At 34.7% G+C, this 20700-nt stretch overlaps 1 protein-coding gene across 1 annotated transcript; it reads right to left on the bottom strand.

Annotated features, from left to right (window-relative positions):
- Positions 1 to 1592: 1592 nt before the first annotated feature.
- Positions 1593 to 7776, bottom strand: LOC132549161 (sodium-dependent phosphate transport protein 2B-like). Its single transcript, XM_060213082.1, has 7 exons — positions 7689 to 7776; positions 6832 to 6960; positions 6552 to 6695; positions 5812 to 6003; positions 5200 to 5318; positions 2947 to 3103; positions 1593 to 2627 (listed from the first exon to the last, which is right to left on the bottom strand). The coding sequence occupies exons 2-7, from the start codon at positions 6956 to 6958 to the stop codon at positions 1789 to 1791; spliced, it is 1578 nt and encodes a 525-aa protein (XP_060069065.1). The 5' UTR covers positions 6959 to 6960; positions 7689 to 7776; the 3' UTR covers positions 1593 to 1788.
- Between the last annotated feature and the right edge of the window lie 12924 nt (positions 7777 to 20700).

Raw genomic sequence — 20700 nt, 5'->3', positions numbered from 1 at the left:
ACGAAATGGGCAAATAATTCATTATCAGTAAATACATATATTCATATTTTATCTCTTTTTCTATAAATACAAAGTATTCTGGTAACACTCTTTACAAAGTAATTTTCAAAACAATGCTAGTGCTTACAAATATTTAAAGACTTTGTTTTTTTTAAATCATGAGTGCGAAAAAAAGAAATAATAGCATCCGTTGTCAAATGCAATGTATATGTATGGTTTACATGCAATGGTCCATTATCAGGTAAACCTATTGTGCATTCTGTAATAATCGACAAAATGCAAAATACGAGGCGGATGTCTTTTCTTCGCCTTACCTAACGATTGGTTACAACAATTAGTCTTTGGATTATGTCAACCAATGGCCGACAGCCACTTTACTGAATCGCAATAACCGAAATCTCTAAACAACTACCGTGTATATCATAAGTTAAATTCGAAGTTTTAAAAAAGTTCACACAGACAAATGTATCCCTTGTATTACTTGATTAGTGTCTAAGTTAATCCTAATAATGTACGATAGGTTACTCGAGTATGTTTAGAGGTAAAATTGGCAATACTGATATGGTTATAATATATATGTTAATGAAACGTGACAAAACGTTAAGCAATAATTTATTTATTTATTTAGATTATTTTAATTTAGTCACTTAGCATCACTGACGAGTCCTAGGGCAAATATTATATGCAAAGAATAAACACGTGTGTCTATAAGGCAAAGTGATTCTGTATCACAGATGGAAAGAACGATCATTAAGTAACACTTAACCATTGGTATACCAGGTATGTACGTAAAACAGGTAGGGGACCGGGCAATATTTATATTACAAGTCGACTGAAAAAATGCTGTTGTATGATATTTACGCTTCAACTAAAAGTAATCAAACGTTGTTTGCATAAATAAACGGAATGCTGGTATGAAAACACAATGGTCATGGGTATTAATAGTCAGTTGTCATTGCTTTCATTAGAAGAGCTGAGAATATGTACTGAATTCTATAAAAGATTATGAAGTTTGTTTGTTGTGTCAAATAAAAACATGGATTGTACAACAAAGATAACGAAAACAAAGCTCTTAAAATCAGATGTATTTACAAGAAACATCAAAATATATCTTAAAAAATAGAATTATTCTTAGGTACATAACATTATGAAAGCACCATTAATACAATGTCTTTATAATAAGACACAAACACACATTGTTTGCAACAATCTTTGAACTTGAAAACGCACTATATATCACAGTGGCTTCAGACACACTTACCAACAACCCCCTTCCAAGTTTTTTCTATACTATTTCAAAATATGAAAAGTTCTTTTTCCTTTCAGTAAAAGCTGCTAGTACAAGGACATGTTAACAACGAACAGCGCAAAAATAGCATTACCCTTGCAGTGCGTTTTATAAATACACTGAAGTAATAATAATGTGAAAATATTTGCATTAATTAGGAAAGGACTGATTTAGGAGGTTTACTAACAGCCGTGCTGTCTTAGGGGACAACATCAAAGTTTCATGCAGTCCAGATCATAAGAATTTTTAGAAATAAAACCGTTTGTTTGTCAAAACGTTATTTCACAATTATTGTGTAGTTTTTTTTGTTTTATGACTTCCGTGATGGAAATATAACCATACATGCCATAACAAACCCTATAGTTTTACGAATTTTAAAAATATATTCCTTTTCAATATCAAACGTCAACACGCGCGTTCTAGTGTCTCTGTGTTTTCTTCCGTAATGGGTTATTAAAATACAAATGAAAATGTTTATGACATTTATATTCTTGTCGTTTCTAAACCTGTTCTTGGGGCTCGTCATCGATAGGTTGTACACAGCAGGACCTACAGATACACAGTTGTATTACCCTGTCAATGGGCTCAAGGGAGCGGAACACCAGCGGGAGGAACTTCCAGTCACGAAGGACTTTTGGGAGACAAGTCGGCTTCTTTCTTTGAATGACTTTGATCGTGCAAATAAGGATGATAATGCCAGCAAAAGGGACGAGAACGCCGGCCATGACCTTCCAGCCAGCCAAGGACAGTCCGAACACCAACAGCGGTAGTAGAAAAAACATGAACACAAGATATATAACTGCAAACCATCGGTATTTCGCTGTCTCGTTTCCGAGAAATTTTGCCAGCCTGATAGGAAACCTCATGAATCGAAACGGATAAAAAAGAACAATTCCCGAAATGTTGAAGAACAGATGACAGAAAGCCAGCTGTAAAGGTTCTCTGATTTTGTCAGCATCTTGCGCCAGAGCAGCAAGGATACCTGTCGTAGTGGTACCGATGTTTGATCCCAGGGTCAAAGGGTACATTCTCTCGATACTTATCACACCAACACCGACCAGTGGTGTCAAAGCCGAAGTGAACACAGAACTAGATTGTACAACGATGGTCATTCCACAACCCACAACCATAGCTATATACCCCGTGAAGTAGGCACATTTTCCTGGGAATTCAGCATTCATTATTTTCTTGATCATCTTCCTGATGTTTCCTTCTAAGAGAGAGTTCAACAGTTTAACGATGGCGAATAGACAGGTACACAGAAGAAAAAGTGCGATTACTAGTAGTATGGCCCCTATTTCTGTATCTCCCAAACCAACGTCTTTGAAAAGGAATTGACCTGCAAATAAAAAGAAGCCGAGTTAAACTAGATGTATAACCAATCTCGGTAAAACTAACCAAGTTATCACTTTCGGGTATGAATGGTGATAAATAGATAGCAATGAACACATTTAGACAGTTCGATACTTATTTTGGCTCTGTTGTACCTCATTTCAAAGTTGTGTTGAAAAGTGCAAATTTACCCTCTTTTGTCTTTTGTACGATCGAGGTTGCAGTAATGGACACTACTGGCGGCATTTTATTCCTCGAAGTTTTCAGTAACCTGTATGCCACGTTTACACTCATCAATACAACATGGTTTGAAAATCCCTACTTACATGATTCCACACAGACTTTGCCCTGTTCCTCCAGGGCCAAAGTGACGTTGCTGAAAGTGACATTAAGGGCTTCCGGTGTCTCTGATTTGCAGCACAGTTTAAGCAGCGTGTCCACGTCTTCGTTGTGGGCGATTCTTTCTATAGCCTTGCTGTCGACCTATAAGAAATTAAATAAATAATTGTTTACTGATATGTGGCGATAAAATTTAATGCGATCAGCCTTGGACAGATTGCTCATTTAGTAACATGAAAGATTGTTAATCCTTTATGCCGAAAAGAAACTTGTTCATACACGTATACTTTAACGAAGATGAGCTGGGTGAAGTCACATCTGAGTTCCAGTTGGTCTAACATCCTGGTTAAAGGGTGGAACAAACTTGAACACAATACGATACAATACAGAGCAAACCAATACTGAAATATGAAGAAACGGTCTACTAGGGTAGCTATTTATTTCATCTCGCAGTACTGAACACATTGTGCTCGCTGTCAATTAAGAATGATAAGACATGTCATTGGAATGGTATTTCACACTAAGTTGATCCTCTTTTTTATCATTGAGGAAATGGAAACTAAGATATGCTACATCATCACCTCTGAATTGTTTCCACGTGTAATTCATTATCATTGTCGGGATTAGAGTGTATAGCCATTGTCTTAAGTGGAAAAATAGCTCAACCACGAGCCATGTTTCTTAACGTTTTCAGAATAGTGTGATAATATGATGATAATTGCGATAACTGACACGACAGACGTAATTGATCTATCGACGCTGGACGTGTTTGATTGCTCGTTATGTTAAAGATTAACTTGTAAAGATGTCATTTGTAAATATAGAAAAAAATGTTAAGAGATAAATCGTCAATCATTGATTTTGTGATACTAGTATCCTTCCTTGTCATAAGTTGGGTTTCACAGATATATTGGTATTTTATAAGAAATTTTGAACGAGTTCATCTTTCCAAGATGGTCACATATTAAGCATACGGGCTGGTGAAAATTATGGGAAAGTTTTACGTTAATATAATCTCATAGGGAAATTTTTACTGTGAAGTCAGACGCGTTTGATGCTCGTTATTTTTGACTGCTAGTTCTGTTGTTGCAAATCTTGTTTTCATTTGAGTCTGCCAATATATATATTTTGCTCTAGTTTAATCGAATTTATCTTTGAGTTATGATTCCATTAGCAAGTCGATATTTCCTTATTTTTGAAGTTTTGTTTATCAAATTTTCGTGATGCATGTCAAGTTGTAGTCGTAGACTGTTTACATCGAACAAATATGATTGAACCCAAACATTTGTATCGAAATTTATGACGTTATCAAAAGGCAATACAAAAATGACGATGCGAACCTCCTTTGGGTAATGACGTAAACACCCGTGTGATATCCATTTTCCCAAGGAAAATCATACAGGCTACATTTCAGACTGAACAGTTTGATAAGTTGAATGTAAGACCATATAAAACCCCAAGAGATATCGAAAACCCAAACGTATGAATATAGAAATTGACACCTGTTGTAACTGAATCCATGCTATAAATCGGTTCTTTTGACCAATTCTTCTCTGTACACGCGCAAAGTGACAATTGATAAAAGAACCACTTGATATACCGAACGACATTTTGTTTCCTCTACTGTAAGATCGATGCCTTAACAAGGACATTAAGCCCGTCTGATAAATGATAACCATAATACATTATATTTTGTGCAGGGTTCTCTCTAGTCATAAAGCACATTATGACAGTACCAAAGTGCCATTCATTTTAAATGATAGACGTTTAGGGTTGACGAGTCCGGTAATGATACAATATGACATCAAGGAGTGTCATACAAGGTCATTCTGACGTATGTTATATATATATGTGTATATTGTTTGGAGCTGCGGTCGAACATCTTAAATCATTTATCACTATTAGAAACTTTTCCCTTCACAAACCATTCAGGTAATGATCAAACTGCATTACGACCATTTTCATATACATATATATTCAATAAGATTCGTATTATACTGGTCACCAATGATAAAGTCTGATAGGAGCTGAAGGGACACTAAGTCAGTATACCGAATGGATCAATAGATTAGGAAAAATAACCAATTGATCAAGGGTAGGCTTTCAATAGTTAAAATGGAAAGGGATACAATTTACATTAGGGTTTCTCAATCTACACTGTTTCCGTTACATGTCGGCGTTCACGAATCTTTAATAGAGGCTAAATTAATAGCTTTCATGACCACGTTTCGATGGCTCACCTCAATTATTTTTTGTGTAAAAGGTTTTGTGATGGCCTTGAGTAAATCTTTTTCGCCTTCCTGGTATTTGTCCAAAGGAAGACTATCTAAAATGGCGCCGGTGAGACGGAACAGATATCCTGAAATAAATGAGATACATGTTTAATCAAATTATATAAAATACCTTAAAATGTTTGGAGATATCTCATATAACATACAATATAAAATATTTAATTGATGATAAGATATTTTACGTGTCTATATAACATATCGTATATATCATATACATGTATGTGATAGTTTATATATTGTAGATAAGATATCTTATATAGAACTTGAAAAGTATCTCTTTAATAAATATATCGGATGTGTTACATTATATATTTTACATCTTATATATCCAAATAATAGTATTTATACTATATATGTTATATAATATAAATTTGAAATTATAAATGAAAAATCGCTTAGTACTATAATATCTCGAATGGAAAACAGTACGTTAAACATACTAAATTTGGCGCAATATAATTATTTTTGCGTATTAGCACTTTATGGCAAATTAGCATAATATGTAAACAACACACAGAAACTGCAATTCGGTGCTATTATTAGAATGTGCGAATGACTCACCTGATATGATCTCTAACGGAAGGAGTATAATCACGCTGGTCCAGTTAAACATATCGTGGACAGTGGCCCCAGCAAACGCCCGCCGGAAGTCATTTCTATTTGTGATCTGACCGATTGCTACTATGGTGTTGGTAACTGAAGTACCGATATTAGCTCCCATTACAATAGGGATGCCTGTCTTGACGTCCAGGACTGTAAACAAAACGTAAAACTGTTCATAATGGTATTAATGATAAATTCAGAGGAACACTGCTTAAACTATTCAACATGATTACGAAACACGGGTAAATTAACAAGCTATTTTGGGAGAAAACTGCTCTCATCATACACTTACAATATATATAATCCTGCAATGATGAATGGACAGTATAGGTAAATTTATCGCTCTGTCGATGTTTTACTGTCTTGAACTTACATCGGGATTACTTGGATAACAATATTTGACGCTCATATCAGATTGCATTTAGACTTGTCTTCCTGTCAGATATTGATGGTAAATTGGATAGTTGTGAAAATTTAAATATTGTATGACTAGGAACGACAACAACTTGGTTTAGATTTCGCAATAAGTAGAACACTGATTATATATGGGATGCGTTTTACCTGTATAAATTTTCGGACATGTAATGACTAAGGTGTTCTCGCGTGCATAGGACAGATATATATTCTTTATAATTAATATTTATAATATTTACAAATAATAATTCTAGTATTCTAATGCGATTAAAACAACAACGTACGTCCAGACCCCACCATGGCTACGACAATGGAAGTGCTGGTAGAAGAACTCTGTACCAAGACCGTAGCTAAAACACCAATCATCAAGCCAGTCACGGGGTTCCGCAGAATCTTGATGTTCCGGAACACCTCGCCAGCTGCCTTACCTGTAATATTGTTATCTATGTTATAAAATGGGAAGAAGTCTGTCGCTATTTTATGCTTTGTTGTGTGGCAAAAACAATGAATAAAAGAAAAGTACATACAATTGCTGATCTAAATGTTATGTCTACTTAGACCTACCTCCCAGGAGCCGGAATGCTGAACTGAGGAAATCCAGTGAACAAATGAAAAGGTAAAGGAAACCAACGAAGAGGAGTATTCGAAGTATGACCCAAAACACGAATCTGAACTTTTCACTGCCATTCATCTCTAAAAGAAAAAAATCACTTAGCCATATTGATATGATAAAATAATTAATAAAGCAGAGCTTCACTTAGATTTCCATATAAGGTGAATGTTCTGATAGCATTTGCATTTAAACCACAATATCAATTTATTATAGTAAGTTGCAAGAAAACCCTTCAAAAACTAGTTTGAACCTTGTTCAGCGAAATCTCAGTATTTAGGGACCGAACATAAATGATCTAAATAGCGGGGTGGTCTGAATAGCAAGTATGACAAAGCAGACGGATAACCATTATGACCAATTTTTACAGTCATTGAATTAGCATACCTAACTGATCTGGCACCAACAGCTATCAAAGCATACAACTCATTATGGTTCTTCGTTGTCATATTTAGCAGTAAATACAGCATCACATTTACCGCAAACATTGAAACGTACAATCATTCACATAATATCATTATCTTTATATAATCCGAGTTCATTGCATACCTTTGAGTTAGTTTATGTTGCTTCATTAATGTTGTGTACCGTTATCACTGTTCACTTGATGAATAAATGCAACATCGAAGAAAAAAATATGATTATCTTTTTTAATACCTCGTTCAAATCACCCACTTGGTGATTGTATCATGCTTTTTGCATCTGAAATAATTTCTGTGAAAACCCAAGAGATAAACACTGGCAGAGAACACTAATACTTTAAGCTATCCCGAATCAAACGTTTCAATTGTAAGAGTTCACCAAGGACTACCTCTGTAAGGCTTCGACGTGTCTTGGAGTTCCGGTAATTCCCAGGGATCGGTCTCCTCTTCTTGTTTTTCCTTTCCTGCGATGTAACCCTGAAATTTGGATTCGTAAATTGATACAGAATAAATTATTAACGAAATGCAATCAAACTCACACAAAATAAGGGAAAGGACACTTGAAACAAAACTGAGACAGTGTACTTACATATTCCACAAGGCCATTGTCGTTTACGAAAGTGGGGTTAGTTTTCCCCTCCTCCTGAAACACAAAGCATTGATGTTAACAAAGCAGTTTAAGTATGTTTAAGAGACAGTCATTTCTAACATTGTTCAAGAAATAAATTCCTTAATTGTTTTATAATACTTTTATTATATTGTTTTCTTCTTTTTATCAATGAATGATTCTATCATGACCTTATGATCTCTGCTTTTTGATATACCGATTCGTCAATATTTTTTGTTTTTTTGTTTTTTTGTTTTTTTTGAATTTCAACTGCTTAAGGTTTGGGAATTTTGCTGCTAGAAAATGATATATACATTTTGGGGTTATTTTTCTATCATGTTTTATTTAAATTTTTCATTACGTAAATAACATCACCTGTCGGTCAAAATGGATTACATGTTCCTTGACATTGAGATATTTTTAGGAAACGTAAAGCAAAACCGTGAATTTTCATCGTTAAATTTTACAATCTTGCGAATACAGAAAGCATACTAATCAGACCATAGCGTATAAAACAATCAAACGTGTTTAATGTATCGGAAGACTTCAGTGAAATATTCGGTTTATGAAAAAACAAACAAATAAACAACACATATATACATTTCCAGATTCATAAGCATGTGTCCTAAAATGACGTTAACCGGCAAACAACCACTAACACAAATATACCCATTTTACCGTATATGTAGCTTTTGTTGGGGTCGATGGCAGGCAACACTGATATATTTACAAAGTAGACAGCAGACACAAAAATCAAATTGAAAAAGTGTCTGCAGTATTACCATATGGAACATCAAGGTGTTATTTCCTTCAGTCTGAAGAGAGTTTTAACAGGTGTTACACAAGAAGTGAGTAATATACATTGTTGTGACACTATTCGTAAGTAATTTGCTACATCATTAATAGAATTTACCTTCCAATTATTTAAGAAGATTGTACGAAAAGTAAATTCGCCAACAGCATCTTTAGATTTTATGCAGTAATAAATACAAATGATGAAAAAATATTGATAACGAATCCTCCAGCTACTGTTTCCTTGTAAGCCTGTGAACAAAGTAGTAGAAGGGTGGGACATGATTTGGCATCACTATATCAGGATGTTACAAAATGTTACAAATGTATCCAGTGATCGCTAAAATCCCCGTGATTTAATCATTGAATAACGCTTAATGTGTACATTGAGGTAATGCGCTCCTTTGTTAGATATTTCGCTGACCATTGGTACTTTTGTTTCAAAATAACATTTCCGTGATATCATGTTACTGGATTTTCATGAAATACAATATCCCATTCACTGAAGCAAAATACCCAAATGCCATTCCGGTGTAGGGAAAATTAAACCGAATAAGAAATAGCAATGACAATGTTGTTGCCTCACATCCCTGCTCAGAAAGATAATGATATACATCATAGTGAGTAGTTTGATTATGAGAGGTTACGGCCCAGTGGAAGCGGCTCCCTACGACTGCGATAAGATAATGCTACCTCAAAGCCCAATTAAAAACGTAATGCAACAAAGTACTACTATTTTATTGAAAATCGTAATTTTGATACATTTTACATAAAAAGCATACATTTCCTTTTAAAATAGTTTGTTTATAGATACAACATAGTAAAAAAAAGTACGTGTACGTTTAGTTGTTCAACTTATAAAAATCATACAAAGTTCAGCATTGTAGAAGTTTCTTAGCATACTAGTACAAAGATTGAATCACTATTTTACAATATTTTAGAAAGTTACTTTTTTGTATGTGTAGTACAAGTTCGCTGTAAAGCAGCATCGCAAGTTCAGTTTTATAGAAAGAGCATCATCGAATAAAGCGGTTCTTTTAGAAAAATGAAATCTGTATTTCCGGCGTGTTCACCATTAGTTGTTCACCCAATCAATACAAGTAAACAATTATATTTAAATGGTCATCAAAGAGTATACAGAAAATGAATTGAAAAATCTCACCTTTGCGACATCATAAGGTGGAGGCATATTGCCGTAACTGTCTGCCATGGTAAATTCGAGCACGTGATCAAATAAGACAGGTATCACCAGGGAAAGTACAGGCGATGTATCGGGACGGGTCCTTTTATAGTCAAATATCGTTATCACGTGTCATTAACGATAAGCTCAAAATCTGCATTCTCCCAACCTGGTTGCAATGGCATTTCTGCGACCAGAATAACACTTACCTTGTGTCGAAATAAGGTAATGATATCGAAATAAATTGAGACGTCACCATAAGAAAATTTTCATGATTGCATATTTCTATAATAAGTATTCAGGACTGTAATGTTGACAGACAGGAATGACAATCTCTGCTGCAAACAATGTTGATATAGTGCTCGGGTTACAATCTTAACAATGTATCATAATTCATACCAATATGCTGTAAGTATAGTAAACGTAACCAAGGCATAGCGACAAACAAAATATCTCTGGTCAAACATCGATACAGCAAATAGAAACATTGGAGAAAGATGATACTTTGTCATGTACATGTTGTTCCGTTATTGTTCTGATAATGACAATCTGTTGGGAAATATTTGTTCAAAAATGACGGGAAACAGAAATTCAATTACATTTTCGATGTCATATATATTACAATATGTTTCATCAATGATTTAATCTTCTGCTTTCTCCCCCAAAGTATGATTTTTTAAGTTTATCAATGGTGTATTGTCACCGGTTGCCTCGCTGGTTAGAAAACTTTCATAACAAAAGCACAGTAGAAGCTACATTAGTAGAATATACCATACTTAAATTAGTACTCAATTATTCAATACGTAGTGTTTAGAAATCTAACAGGTCTAATCACAGCTCTGGATGGTCAAAAGTACTAAGAATTGTCTATCACCAATATAATGATGGTATTAACTTTTTATAAAATTGATGAACAACTATATTCCTATATAAATGGAATAAATAGACACAATGATATACTGGTGACATTATCAAAGATAGAGACATAACGATACACTGGTGACATTATCAAAGATAGAGACGTAACGATACACTGGTGACATTATCAAAGATAGAGACATAACGATACACTGGTGACATTATCAAAGATAGAGACATTACGATACACTGGTGACATTATCAAAGATAGAGACGTAACGATACACTGGTGACATTATCAACGATAGACACATAACTGATTATCAAAGATAGAGACTGGTGACAGTATCAAAGATAGAGACATAACGATACACTGGTGACAGTATCAAAGATAGAGAAATAACGATACACTGGTGACATTATCAAAGATAGAGACATAACGACACGCTGGTGACATTATCAAAGATAGAGACATAACGACACACTGGTGACAGTATCAAAGATAGAGACATAACGATACACTGATGACAGTATCAAAGATAGAGACATAACGATACACTCGTGACAGTATCAAAGATAGGGACATAACGATACACTGGTGACATTATCAAAGATAGACACTTAACGAAACACTGGTGACATTATCAAAGATAGACACTTAACGAAACACTGGTGACATTATCAAAGATAGAGACGTAACGATACACTGGTGACATTATCAAAGATAGAGACATAACGACACGCTGGTGACATTATCAAAGATAGAGACATAACGATACACTGGTGATATTATCAAAGATAGAGACATAACGATACACTGGTGGCATTATCAAAGATAGAGACGTAACGATACACTGGTGACATTATCAAAGATAGAGACATTACGATACACTGGTGACAATTATACACTGGTGACATTATCAAAGATAGACACATAACGATACACTGGTGACATTATCAAAGATAGAGACATAACGATACACTGGTGACAGTATCAAAGATAGAGACATAACGATACACTGGTGACAGTATCAAAGATAGAGAAATAACGATACACTGGTGACATTATCAAAGATAGAGACATAACTGGTGACATTATCAAAGATAGAGACATAACGATACAGTGGTGGCATTATCAAAGATAGAGACATAACGATACACTGGTGACATTATCAAAGATAGAGACATAACGATACACTGGTGACATTATCAAAGATAGAGACATAACGATACACTGGTGACATTATCAAAGATAGAGACATAACGATACACTGGTGACATTATCAAAGATAGAGACATAACGATACACTGGTGACAGTATCAAAGATAGAGACATAACGATACACTGGTGACATTATCAAAGATAGAGACATAACGACACAACATTATCAAAGATAGAGACACGACACACTGGTGACATTATCAAAGATAGAGACATAACGATACCAAGCTGGAATACTCAATGATCGAGAAGTAAGGATACACTGGTGACATTATCAAAGATAGAGACATAACGATACACTGGTGACATAACGATATCAAAGATTATCAAAGATAGAGTGACATACACTGGTGACATTCAAAGATAGATACACTGATGACATAACGATACACTGGTGACATTATCAAAGATAGAGACATTACGATACACTGGTGACATTATCAAAGATAGAGACGTAACGATACACTGGTGACAGTATCAAAGATAGAGACATAACGATACACTGGTGACAGTATCAAAGATAGAGACATAACGATACACTGGTGACATTATCAAAGATAGAGACATAACGATACACTGGTGACATTATCAAAGATAGAGACATAACGATATAATGGTGAGAGTATCAAAGATAGAGACATAACGTTACACTGGTGACATTATTAAAGACAGAGGCATACCGATACACTGGTGACATTATCAAAGATGGAGACATAAGGATACACTGGTGACATTATCAAAGATAGAGACGTAACGATACACTGGTGACATTATCAAAGATAAACACATAACGAAAGACTGGTGACATTATCAAAGATAGAGACATAACGATACACTGGTGACATTATCAAAGATAGAGACATAACGATACACTGGTGACATTATCAAAGATAGACACTCAACGAAACACTGGTGACATTATCAAAGATAGAGACACAACGATACACTGGTGACATTATCAAAGATAGAGACATAAGGATACACTGATGACATTATCAACGATAGAGACCTAACGATACACTGGTGACATTATCAAAGATAGAGACATTACGATACACTGGTGACATTATCAAAGATAGAGACATAACGATACACTGGTGACATTATCAAAGATAGAGACATAACGATACACTGGTGACATTATCAAAGATAGAGACGTAACGATACACTGGTGACATTATCAAAGATAGAGAAATAACGATACACTGGTGACAGTATCAAAGACAGAGACATAACGATACACTGGTGACATTATCAAAGATAGAGACACAACGATACACTGGTGACATTATCAAAGATAGAGACATAAGGATACACTGGTGACATTATCAAAGATAGAGATATAACGATACACTGGTGACATTATCAAAGATAGAGACGTAACGATACACTGGTGACATTATCAAAGACAGAGACATAACGATACACTGGTGACATTATCAAAGACAGAGACATAACGATACACTGGTGACATTATCAAAGATAGAGACAACGCATAACGAATAAAAAAGTAAAAAGTATACATTGCAGCATGAATGACGGGATCCTCGCGATAAGACAGATTAAAAAATAATGTCCTTAAAGCAACATTAAATTCGCAAGTGCATGACACTGCCGATGACATAATGGCAGCAGACATATTATAACGTGCCAACATTTATTGATAACTAAAATCAAATACAAAAATGTAGTGAAAAATGTCATTGATATATCCCGAACTCTGTATTCATACAAAAAGACGACGAAAAAACGACATAAATGGTGAGATTTGATGGAACAGCCAAGATCCAAAGGTCCATCAGACACTTTCTTCGCCAGACGTGGTACTCAACTAGTCTCGTGTGTAACGTCATCAGTTATCAGTAATGTAAGTGGTAACTATATTGTAATCTATGGGAAAGGGGAACAGATCATACGTAAGGAACTTAATGTCGTACATTTACAAAACAATAAATTAAAAAAAGGAAAAGATACGAGCTATTGAAACCCTTTTGTAACACTATAATACAGGGAAACTAGTATGCATATTGGTACAAATCATTGATAATATTCAAATACACAAAAAAATCACAATACTTACCATCATAAATCACTTGTAGGACGAATGAACGGAATAACATTACACGTGTCATTATAAATCATTGATAACAGATCACTATCTAAATCAAAACATCATTCATGGCATCACGTCTCCGATAAAATATGTATTTTTCTTATATAACATTCTCTCTTTAAAACCGTTGTTATTCTACTCAAATAGAATTATCAGGAAATTATTAGAAATAATAATATTACAATTAATATCACACAATTACTGACTAATTAACAATCTGTTAACACAGTTTCTTTCATTACAAAATACATTTGATATCGTACAAGTTTCCTAGCAACGTTACAAATCATTGCCTTACCAACATTGTAACTGTAAGATAAATTAGGTCTACCATTCTCTTACAGAAAAGTGCTAGAAAATCATCACAAAGTTTCACAGTCCTCGTTAATACTATCGATCCTCCTTTATCCAGTCTATTGTTGTATCTGAATCTGTAACAAGCCACGTTTGATACATACCGAATATTGTTTTTCCTATATTTATACTCTGACAGCCTATAATGACCAAATGAAGGTCTTCGTGTTCATCGCTTTATTTCTGAACACACTTACGATTGGGGAAACTTAGTTTACAGTACTATTTTATGGCATTTGTTTATGACGTCAGGTAGGCAGACAGTTCATCAACTTGTCTAAACTGTAAAGTCGATGGACACATTAAAAGTACACCTTCACATCTAGAAATTGACATTTTTTTCCCAAAATTTAGGCGTTTCACTGACGAAACATTTGTATGATGTAGTTTAATTCATTGTTTACCTCTAACGTATCTTAATCTAAAATGTATGAAAAGATGTTATTAATATGTGTGTATCTTGTAGGTCTTTCGTACAATAGTTTACTAAAACATTGCGTATGATAGATTGAAATAGACACAACCATTTTGATATTATAACATTTTTAACAGTAATACATTCTACACTGATACTTCAGAAGTACTAAAGTTTCTCGATATCATTCTTTAAAGTTGTAATTTTAAAAAAAGTAATAGATATCTTTCTTTAAAATTATAAATTTAAATTAGTAGATATTCTTTAAATCCATGGCTATGAATGTACAAATAGTATTTTATTTCTTCCATAAAATATCATCGTCAATAAAATGACATTGGTGAGTCATGAATATATTGAATTGACATACGATTGTTTCATGGTTCAGTGATATAAAAATATGAAAAAGACCTATGTGTCATGAAGATTTTAAATCGGGAGAAGTTTTTAATCCTATAAGTGATATCTCCAGACAAAGTTACACTGCCATACTTTACAAAATCACAGGGTTTGCAGATCAATAAAGACATGAACGTCTTAAATATTTCTCACACTTCATATTAAGTTTTCGTTTTTCGTTTGAACGATGCCCTTTATTAGTCCTATACATACATCGATATTTCTGATCACTTTTGTGATTTGGCACTTTTGGCACACGTCACACTTCAGGATACCGCTCGACTGAACACGTGGTTCACTTGTGTTTCACTGACTGTAACTTGAAGTGACAACATGAAACACTCCTGGTATACTGATTAAAACCTGATCCTCTAGTGTTGACAAATCGTTACTTTTCCATAGGTCTCTTACTCTATAAAGGATCACGCGTGGCGATAAAGGTTTCTCAGTAACAGGATAACAGTACAGAGAGATGTCCCGACTCCGGATTTCATCACTACTTCGTAGAGTACATCCACAAATGCAGCATGAGAACATGACTAAAATTTAAGACTTTTCTTCGGCGATGCCTCAAACCATATTAGTTTTGTGAATATGGATTAATTTAACGATGGTGATCTGTGGTTTTGTTTAATCGCTTCTCGGACTTTTGAACAAGTGTGATATTCACTGGCATTTGAATACTGCGTGCTTAAACATTGATACAACTTTTATTTTAGATATTCTGCCAGTTGCTTTGCAAATTGCACTCTCTTCAGTGTACTTCAGTCGACCGATCGTGTTAAAAACCATATGTATATGTTTCTTGTCCCTAATTACGTATGTCGATAGTGCTGATACTCAAAACAAGTAATGTATGTATATATCTCTAGAAATACACTTACAGTACAAACGTCTCTTTATTTTTACATGTAATACAAACATCTCCATTGAAATGCATTAATGTGAGGCCTCAATGAATCACTAGGTATATACAAACATGTATTTACACTAAAAATAATACAAACACGTATTTGACATCTGAAATTACACATAATACTAACGCCTATTTTTACAGCTAAAATTACATTACAAATGTTACATCATCTGTATTACGCAGAAAATGTAACGGCATCCGTTTTACACATTACATTACACTGCAAATTATACAAACATCCGTTTTATATGCAAAAATTCATTACAAATGAGATGTATTTGTATTACACGTAAAATTACACTTCAGATTATACGAATATCCTTCTTACACTTTAGCTTATACTGCAAATTATACAAGCACTTGTTTTACACGTAAGATTACGCTACACAACTTAATACATGGCACCAGGCAGGGTCAGATTTTAATACATGGCCAGTAATACTGGAACGAACTCCTATAATTGATTAACTCTATCTAAAGGAAACATGATATATCATACATTTCTAAACAATTTAACTTGTTAGTTGTTCAGAGCGGTTGTCTTTCCAGAGACGTCAATTGTCTTCATCTACTGAAATCTTCTTTGCCCCTGGTGTCTGTCGTTTTTGTCGTCTTCGAAATGATCAAAACGTTTTTTTTTCATATTTTGAATAACAATATAATAGTATAAGTTGATGGTATAGTAGTACTTGATAGATTGACGACTCGATCTGTTCTGAAGTTTGGAACCAATATGTCGGTGTACACGCTAACAATACTAAACCAGAATTCCTTATCTTATTTTTGGTGTTTATGACATCATATATCTAGGAAACAAATATAGGAGTTTGGTGTTATAGGAGCTATGAAGGCATCGTGATCCTGACAGCTGATTATATATATTTTGTTTTGTGATAAATAGGCCAAAACAGTGCGAAGAACAGTAATCTTACAGTAGGGGTCCACACGTCACACACATGGATACTGTTGCGCTCATCCAGGGTCTGTTAACGAGGTCACCCCATTCTCAGTCAGGTCATTGTAACAGAATCGTTGAGTGAGAAGACAATAACTTAAACCGCAAAAGTGGAGGACAGATTTTGCCTGGACCTCGTTACCTTGATGAAGGGCATATTTTGCCTGGACCTCGTTACCTTGATGGAGAGTAGATTTTGCATTGACCTCGTTACCATGATGAAGGGCAGATTTTGCCTGGACCTCGTTACCTTGATGAAAGGCAGATTTTCCCTGGACCTCGTTTCCTTGATGAAGAGAAATTTTGCATTGACCTCGTTACCATGATGAAGGGCAGATTTTGCCTGGACCTCGTTACCTTGATGAAGGGCAGATTTTGCCTGGACCTCGTTACCATGATGAAGGGCAGATTTTGCCTGGACCTCGTTACCTTGATGAAGGACAGATTTTGCCTTGACCTCGTTACCGTGACATTAGACAGCTTTCCCACGAAGAATTGGGGACGGGACATTAAAAATTGACATAATGAACTGGGTAGCACAACCGAACACTTTTGTAAGGTTGCTCCAGAAAATTGATATTGCTCGGAATCAATGTCTTTGAAAAGGATCAACATTCCTGCAGGATATATTTGGTAAAAGTCAGAATAAACAAAAAAGTGAAATATAAACTCAAGAAATTCTCACAGCAAACCCATGTTTAGCCACGCGGACAATAAGACGGGTGTCCTAGATACTTTTCAGAAACAAACAACGTGTGAATATGTAAATATGTAAGCTGATATACTAAGTTCGTCACTGGTGAGAAAAATGTTGCTTGCATAAGCGTAATCGCAAGGCTTCCTTCATTTATTGTTATGTTATTTGAAAAGATTTCACGCCCCATTCTACGACCTTTCATTGGACGAGTCAGCACGCCTCCAATACACATTGTTAGATATCGGTCGACAGGGAGCTGCACTCGTGTTACGTTGACTTAATTGCACAGTCATCATTTCTTTCACCCATGCTATACTGATATTATGTTTCGTGTTCCGTTCAAAGTCACCAAAATCCTATTCAGTCCCCCGCATCTGATAACAGTTGTTTATGGCATCTATATTGTTTGTGTTAAGATTAGTTGACAAGAAAAATATGGTCGGTTAATTTTCACTTACAAGTCTGCAATGGAATCCAGACATTGATCTGTTTCCTTTCAGTATATGTGTATATGTTTATTTGGAAAAGAGATTAAGCACACACAAAAAAGTTGTACTTAGTTATTTTTCAGGTGTGTAGCTGATTTTTTTTTCAGTAAAGTGCATCATTCTCCGGTGCGTTGCAACGATACACTGCAAAGAAATCATTAAAACAACACGACACCTGCAATAGTACAGTGATTAAGAAAAACTCCTCTAAAATGTAGAAACTAACATATAACCATTTGTAAAAATATGTGTCTTACTCCTTAATTCTCATGTTTTCATACGATATGTACAGAGATGAAAAAAAAGTAATTTAATTCAGTGTTCCCCTTAACCTTTTGAAGGATGGGGCACAGTACTCCCCTAACAATGAATTATATATGAGAATGCTTCAAAACTGGGGACAACAGGCTTGTATTTCACTAAAGCATTCGGAGTGCTTTGCACACTCCTTTGCGGGTAATGGGAATCTATGTTAATCGCCAATTTATTTCAAATGTTCAGCAGTATAATTTCAATTTTTATATTTATTTTGAAAAAGTTTGTCTTCTTGTGATAATTTACCTACATGTAGACATAGAAGTGTAATGTCGGGACTGGTACAGGCTCCGTGAAGACTAATATGATGTTAACTTTTACGATTTCAGAGAAAAGGAGTACATATAACACCACCACTAGAAGATTGAAGTGTGACAAATAAGGTGTAAACAAAGCGTAACCGAATCAGATACAGAACAGCACAGTCGAAAAAGTCGGTCGATTCTGCACGGTCTCGTACATTCTCTAAGTCCGTGCTAATACCCTCTCCGTTGTCTGATTAAGGTGAATGTGTTGTCATCGAAACGTCACATTTAAATCTTCTACTGGTCTATTTTGTAAACATTACCAGCGCGAAGAAAATGTTTCTAAACTTGTGCCCCATTCACAGAATTAAACATCGTTTCATTTGACATAAACTTTCATAGATTACTCAGCTTTCTTACCCTTGTACATTTCATTATAAAGGAGAACATGTTACAATAGTGTTCACTTACTCATAGACTCTTTCTAAGGGCGATGGGTGTTGAATTCTGGAAATGCTAAAATGTAAAAAAAAAAAAATCTGTCTTTATTTTCCTATCTGCCAGTAACCTACGATTGCTTATTCTGAACTTTCAAACAATTCTATATTTCTAACATTTAAAATATCCGATCCACACGTCGGTCAGTCAAAAGTCAAACAATGACCGGAACTCAAAAGAACCATTAAAATAAAACACAAGACTGTGAAGTAAGACAAAATTTAGCTGACCAATGACCACACGATACTATGTAAAGAGGAAATAAAAATTTAGCTGACCAATGACCACACGATACTATGTAAAGAGGAAATAAAAATTTAGCTGACCAATGACCACACGATACTATGTAAAGAGGAAATAAAAATTTAGCTGACCAATGACCACACGATACTATGTAAAGAGGAAATAAAAATTTAGCTGACCAATGACCACACGATACTATGTAAAGAGGAAATAAAAATTTAGCTGACCAATGACCACACGATACTATGTAAAGAGGAAATAAAAATTTAGCTGACCAATGACCACACGATACTATGTAAAGAGGAAATAAAAATTTAGCTGACCAATGACCACACGATACTATGTAAAGAGGAAATAACGAAACTAACTGTTTAAATAATACACTTTACTAATAAACAAGATACAGTTTAGGTGTAAACTAATAAACAAGATTTAACATTCACGGAGAAAATACAATTCACATTATAATATCAAAAGTCGATCCTGCCATATTAGTATGCTCAATTTGAAAATTATTTAGCTTTCTGTTAATGTTCAAAAGACTAGTTATAAAACATATACTTCATAGTGTGTTAATGTGGCCAATTTCTCTAATTCAGTATTTTATCCTACACCACGGAGGTGAAAATGTTTTTCAGATCCTGGGCCTGGAACTTCTTATTCTCAGCAGTCGATTAAAACACGTTCCCTGTCAGCCGAGCAGAGCCGAGAAACGTTAGTTTCCTCTCCACGGTTAGTTAATGCAGGGAGGCTTATTTCTGTATTTGACCGATTTTTTTAAATAGTTTATCATATACTGATTTCAAACTTATCATCGCTGCTGCAATGAAAGACGACTGACAGCAATACCGGTTTGATATTAATGTATATCAGTTTAGTAATATTGTGTATAAGATGAAGACCGTTTTTAGCATCTTTATCCGCGTTTTCATCAACTCGCAAACGGAAACTGAATATTTTCTGATGTGATCACAACGACGACCATATTTCCCATAAACTTCGTCATCCAGGTGATCTGGAGACTCTGTGTTTATCAGCTGTCGACATCTTGTCTAAAAATAGTTCAGTTGTTTAATGTAAAATGCCACAACCTTGACTTCCTGG

Source organism: Ylistrum balloti, unplaced genomic scaffold (assembly GCF_031769215.1).
Source record: "Ylistrum balloti isolate Yb309-2 unplaced genomic scaffold, AGI_CSIRO_Ybal_v1 Utg370042, whole genome shotgun sequence".
Lineage (NCBI taxonomy): Eukaryota > Metazoa > Mollusca > Bivalvia > Pectinida > Pectinidae > Ylistrum > Ylistrum balloti.
The sequence above is the reverse complement of the archived record's forward strand: the minus strand, read 5'-3'. Positions and strand labels throughout refer to the sequence as shown.

Excerpts from the sequence above, each read along its gene's own strand:
- LOC132549161 (XM_060213082.1), bottom strand. The coding sequence starts at position 6,958 with ATGAATGGCAGTGAAAAGTTCAGATTCGTGTTTTGGGTCATACTTCGA. Across the intron at positions 5,319-5,811 it reads TCCGTTAGAGATCATATCAG|GATATCTGTTCCGTCTCACC; the intron begins GTGAGTCATTCG and ends CATTTATTTCAG. Across the intron at positions 3,104-5,199 it reads TTACACAAAAAATAATTGAG|GTCGACAGCAAGGCTATAGA; the intron begins GTGAGCCATCGA and ends AATTTCTTATAG.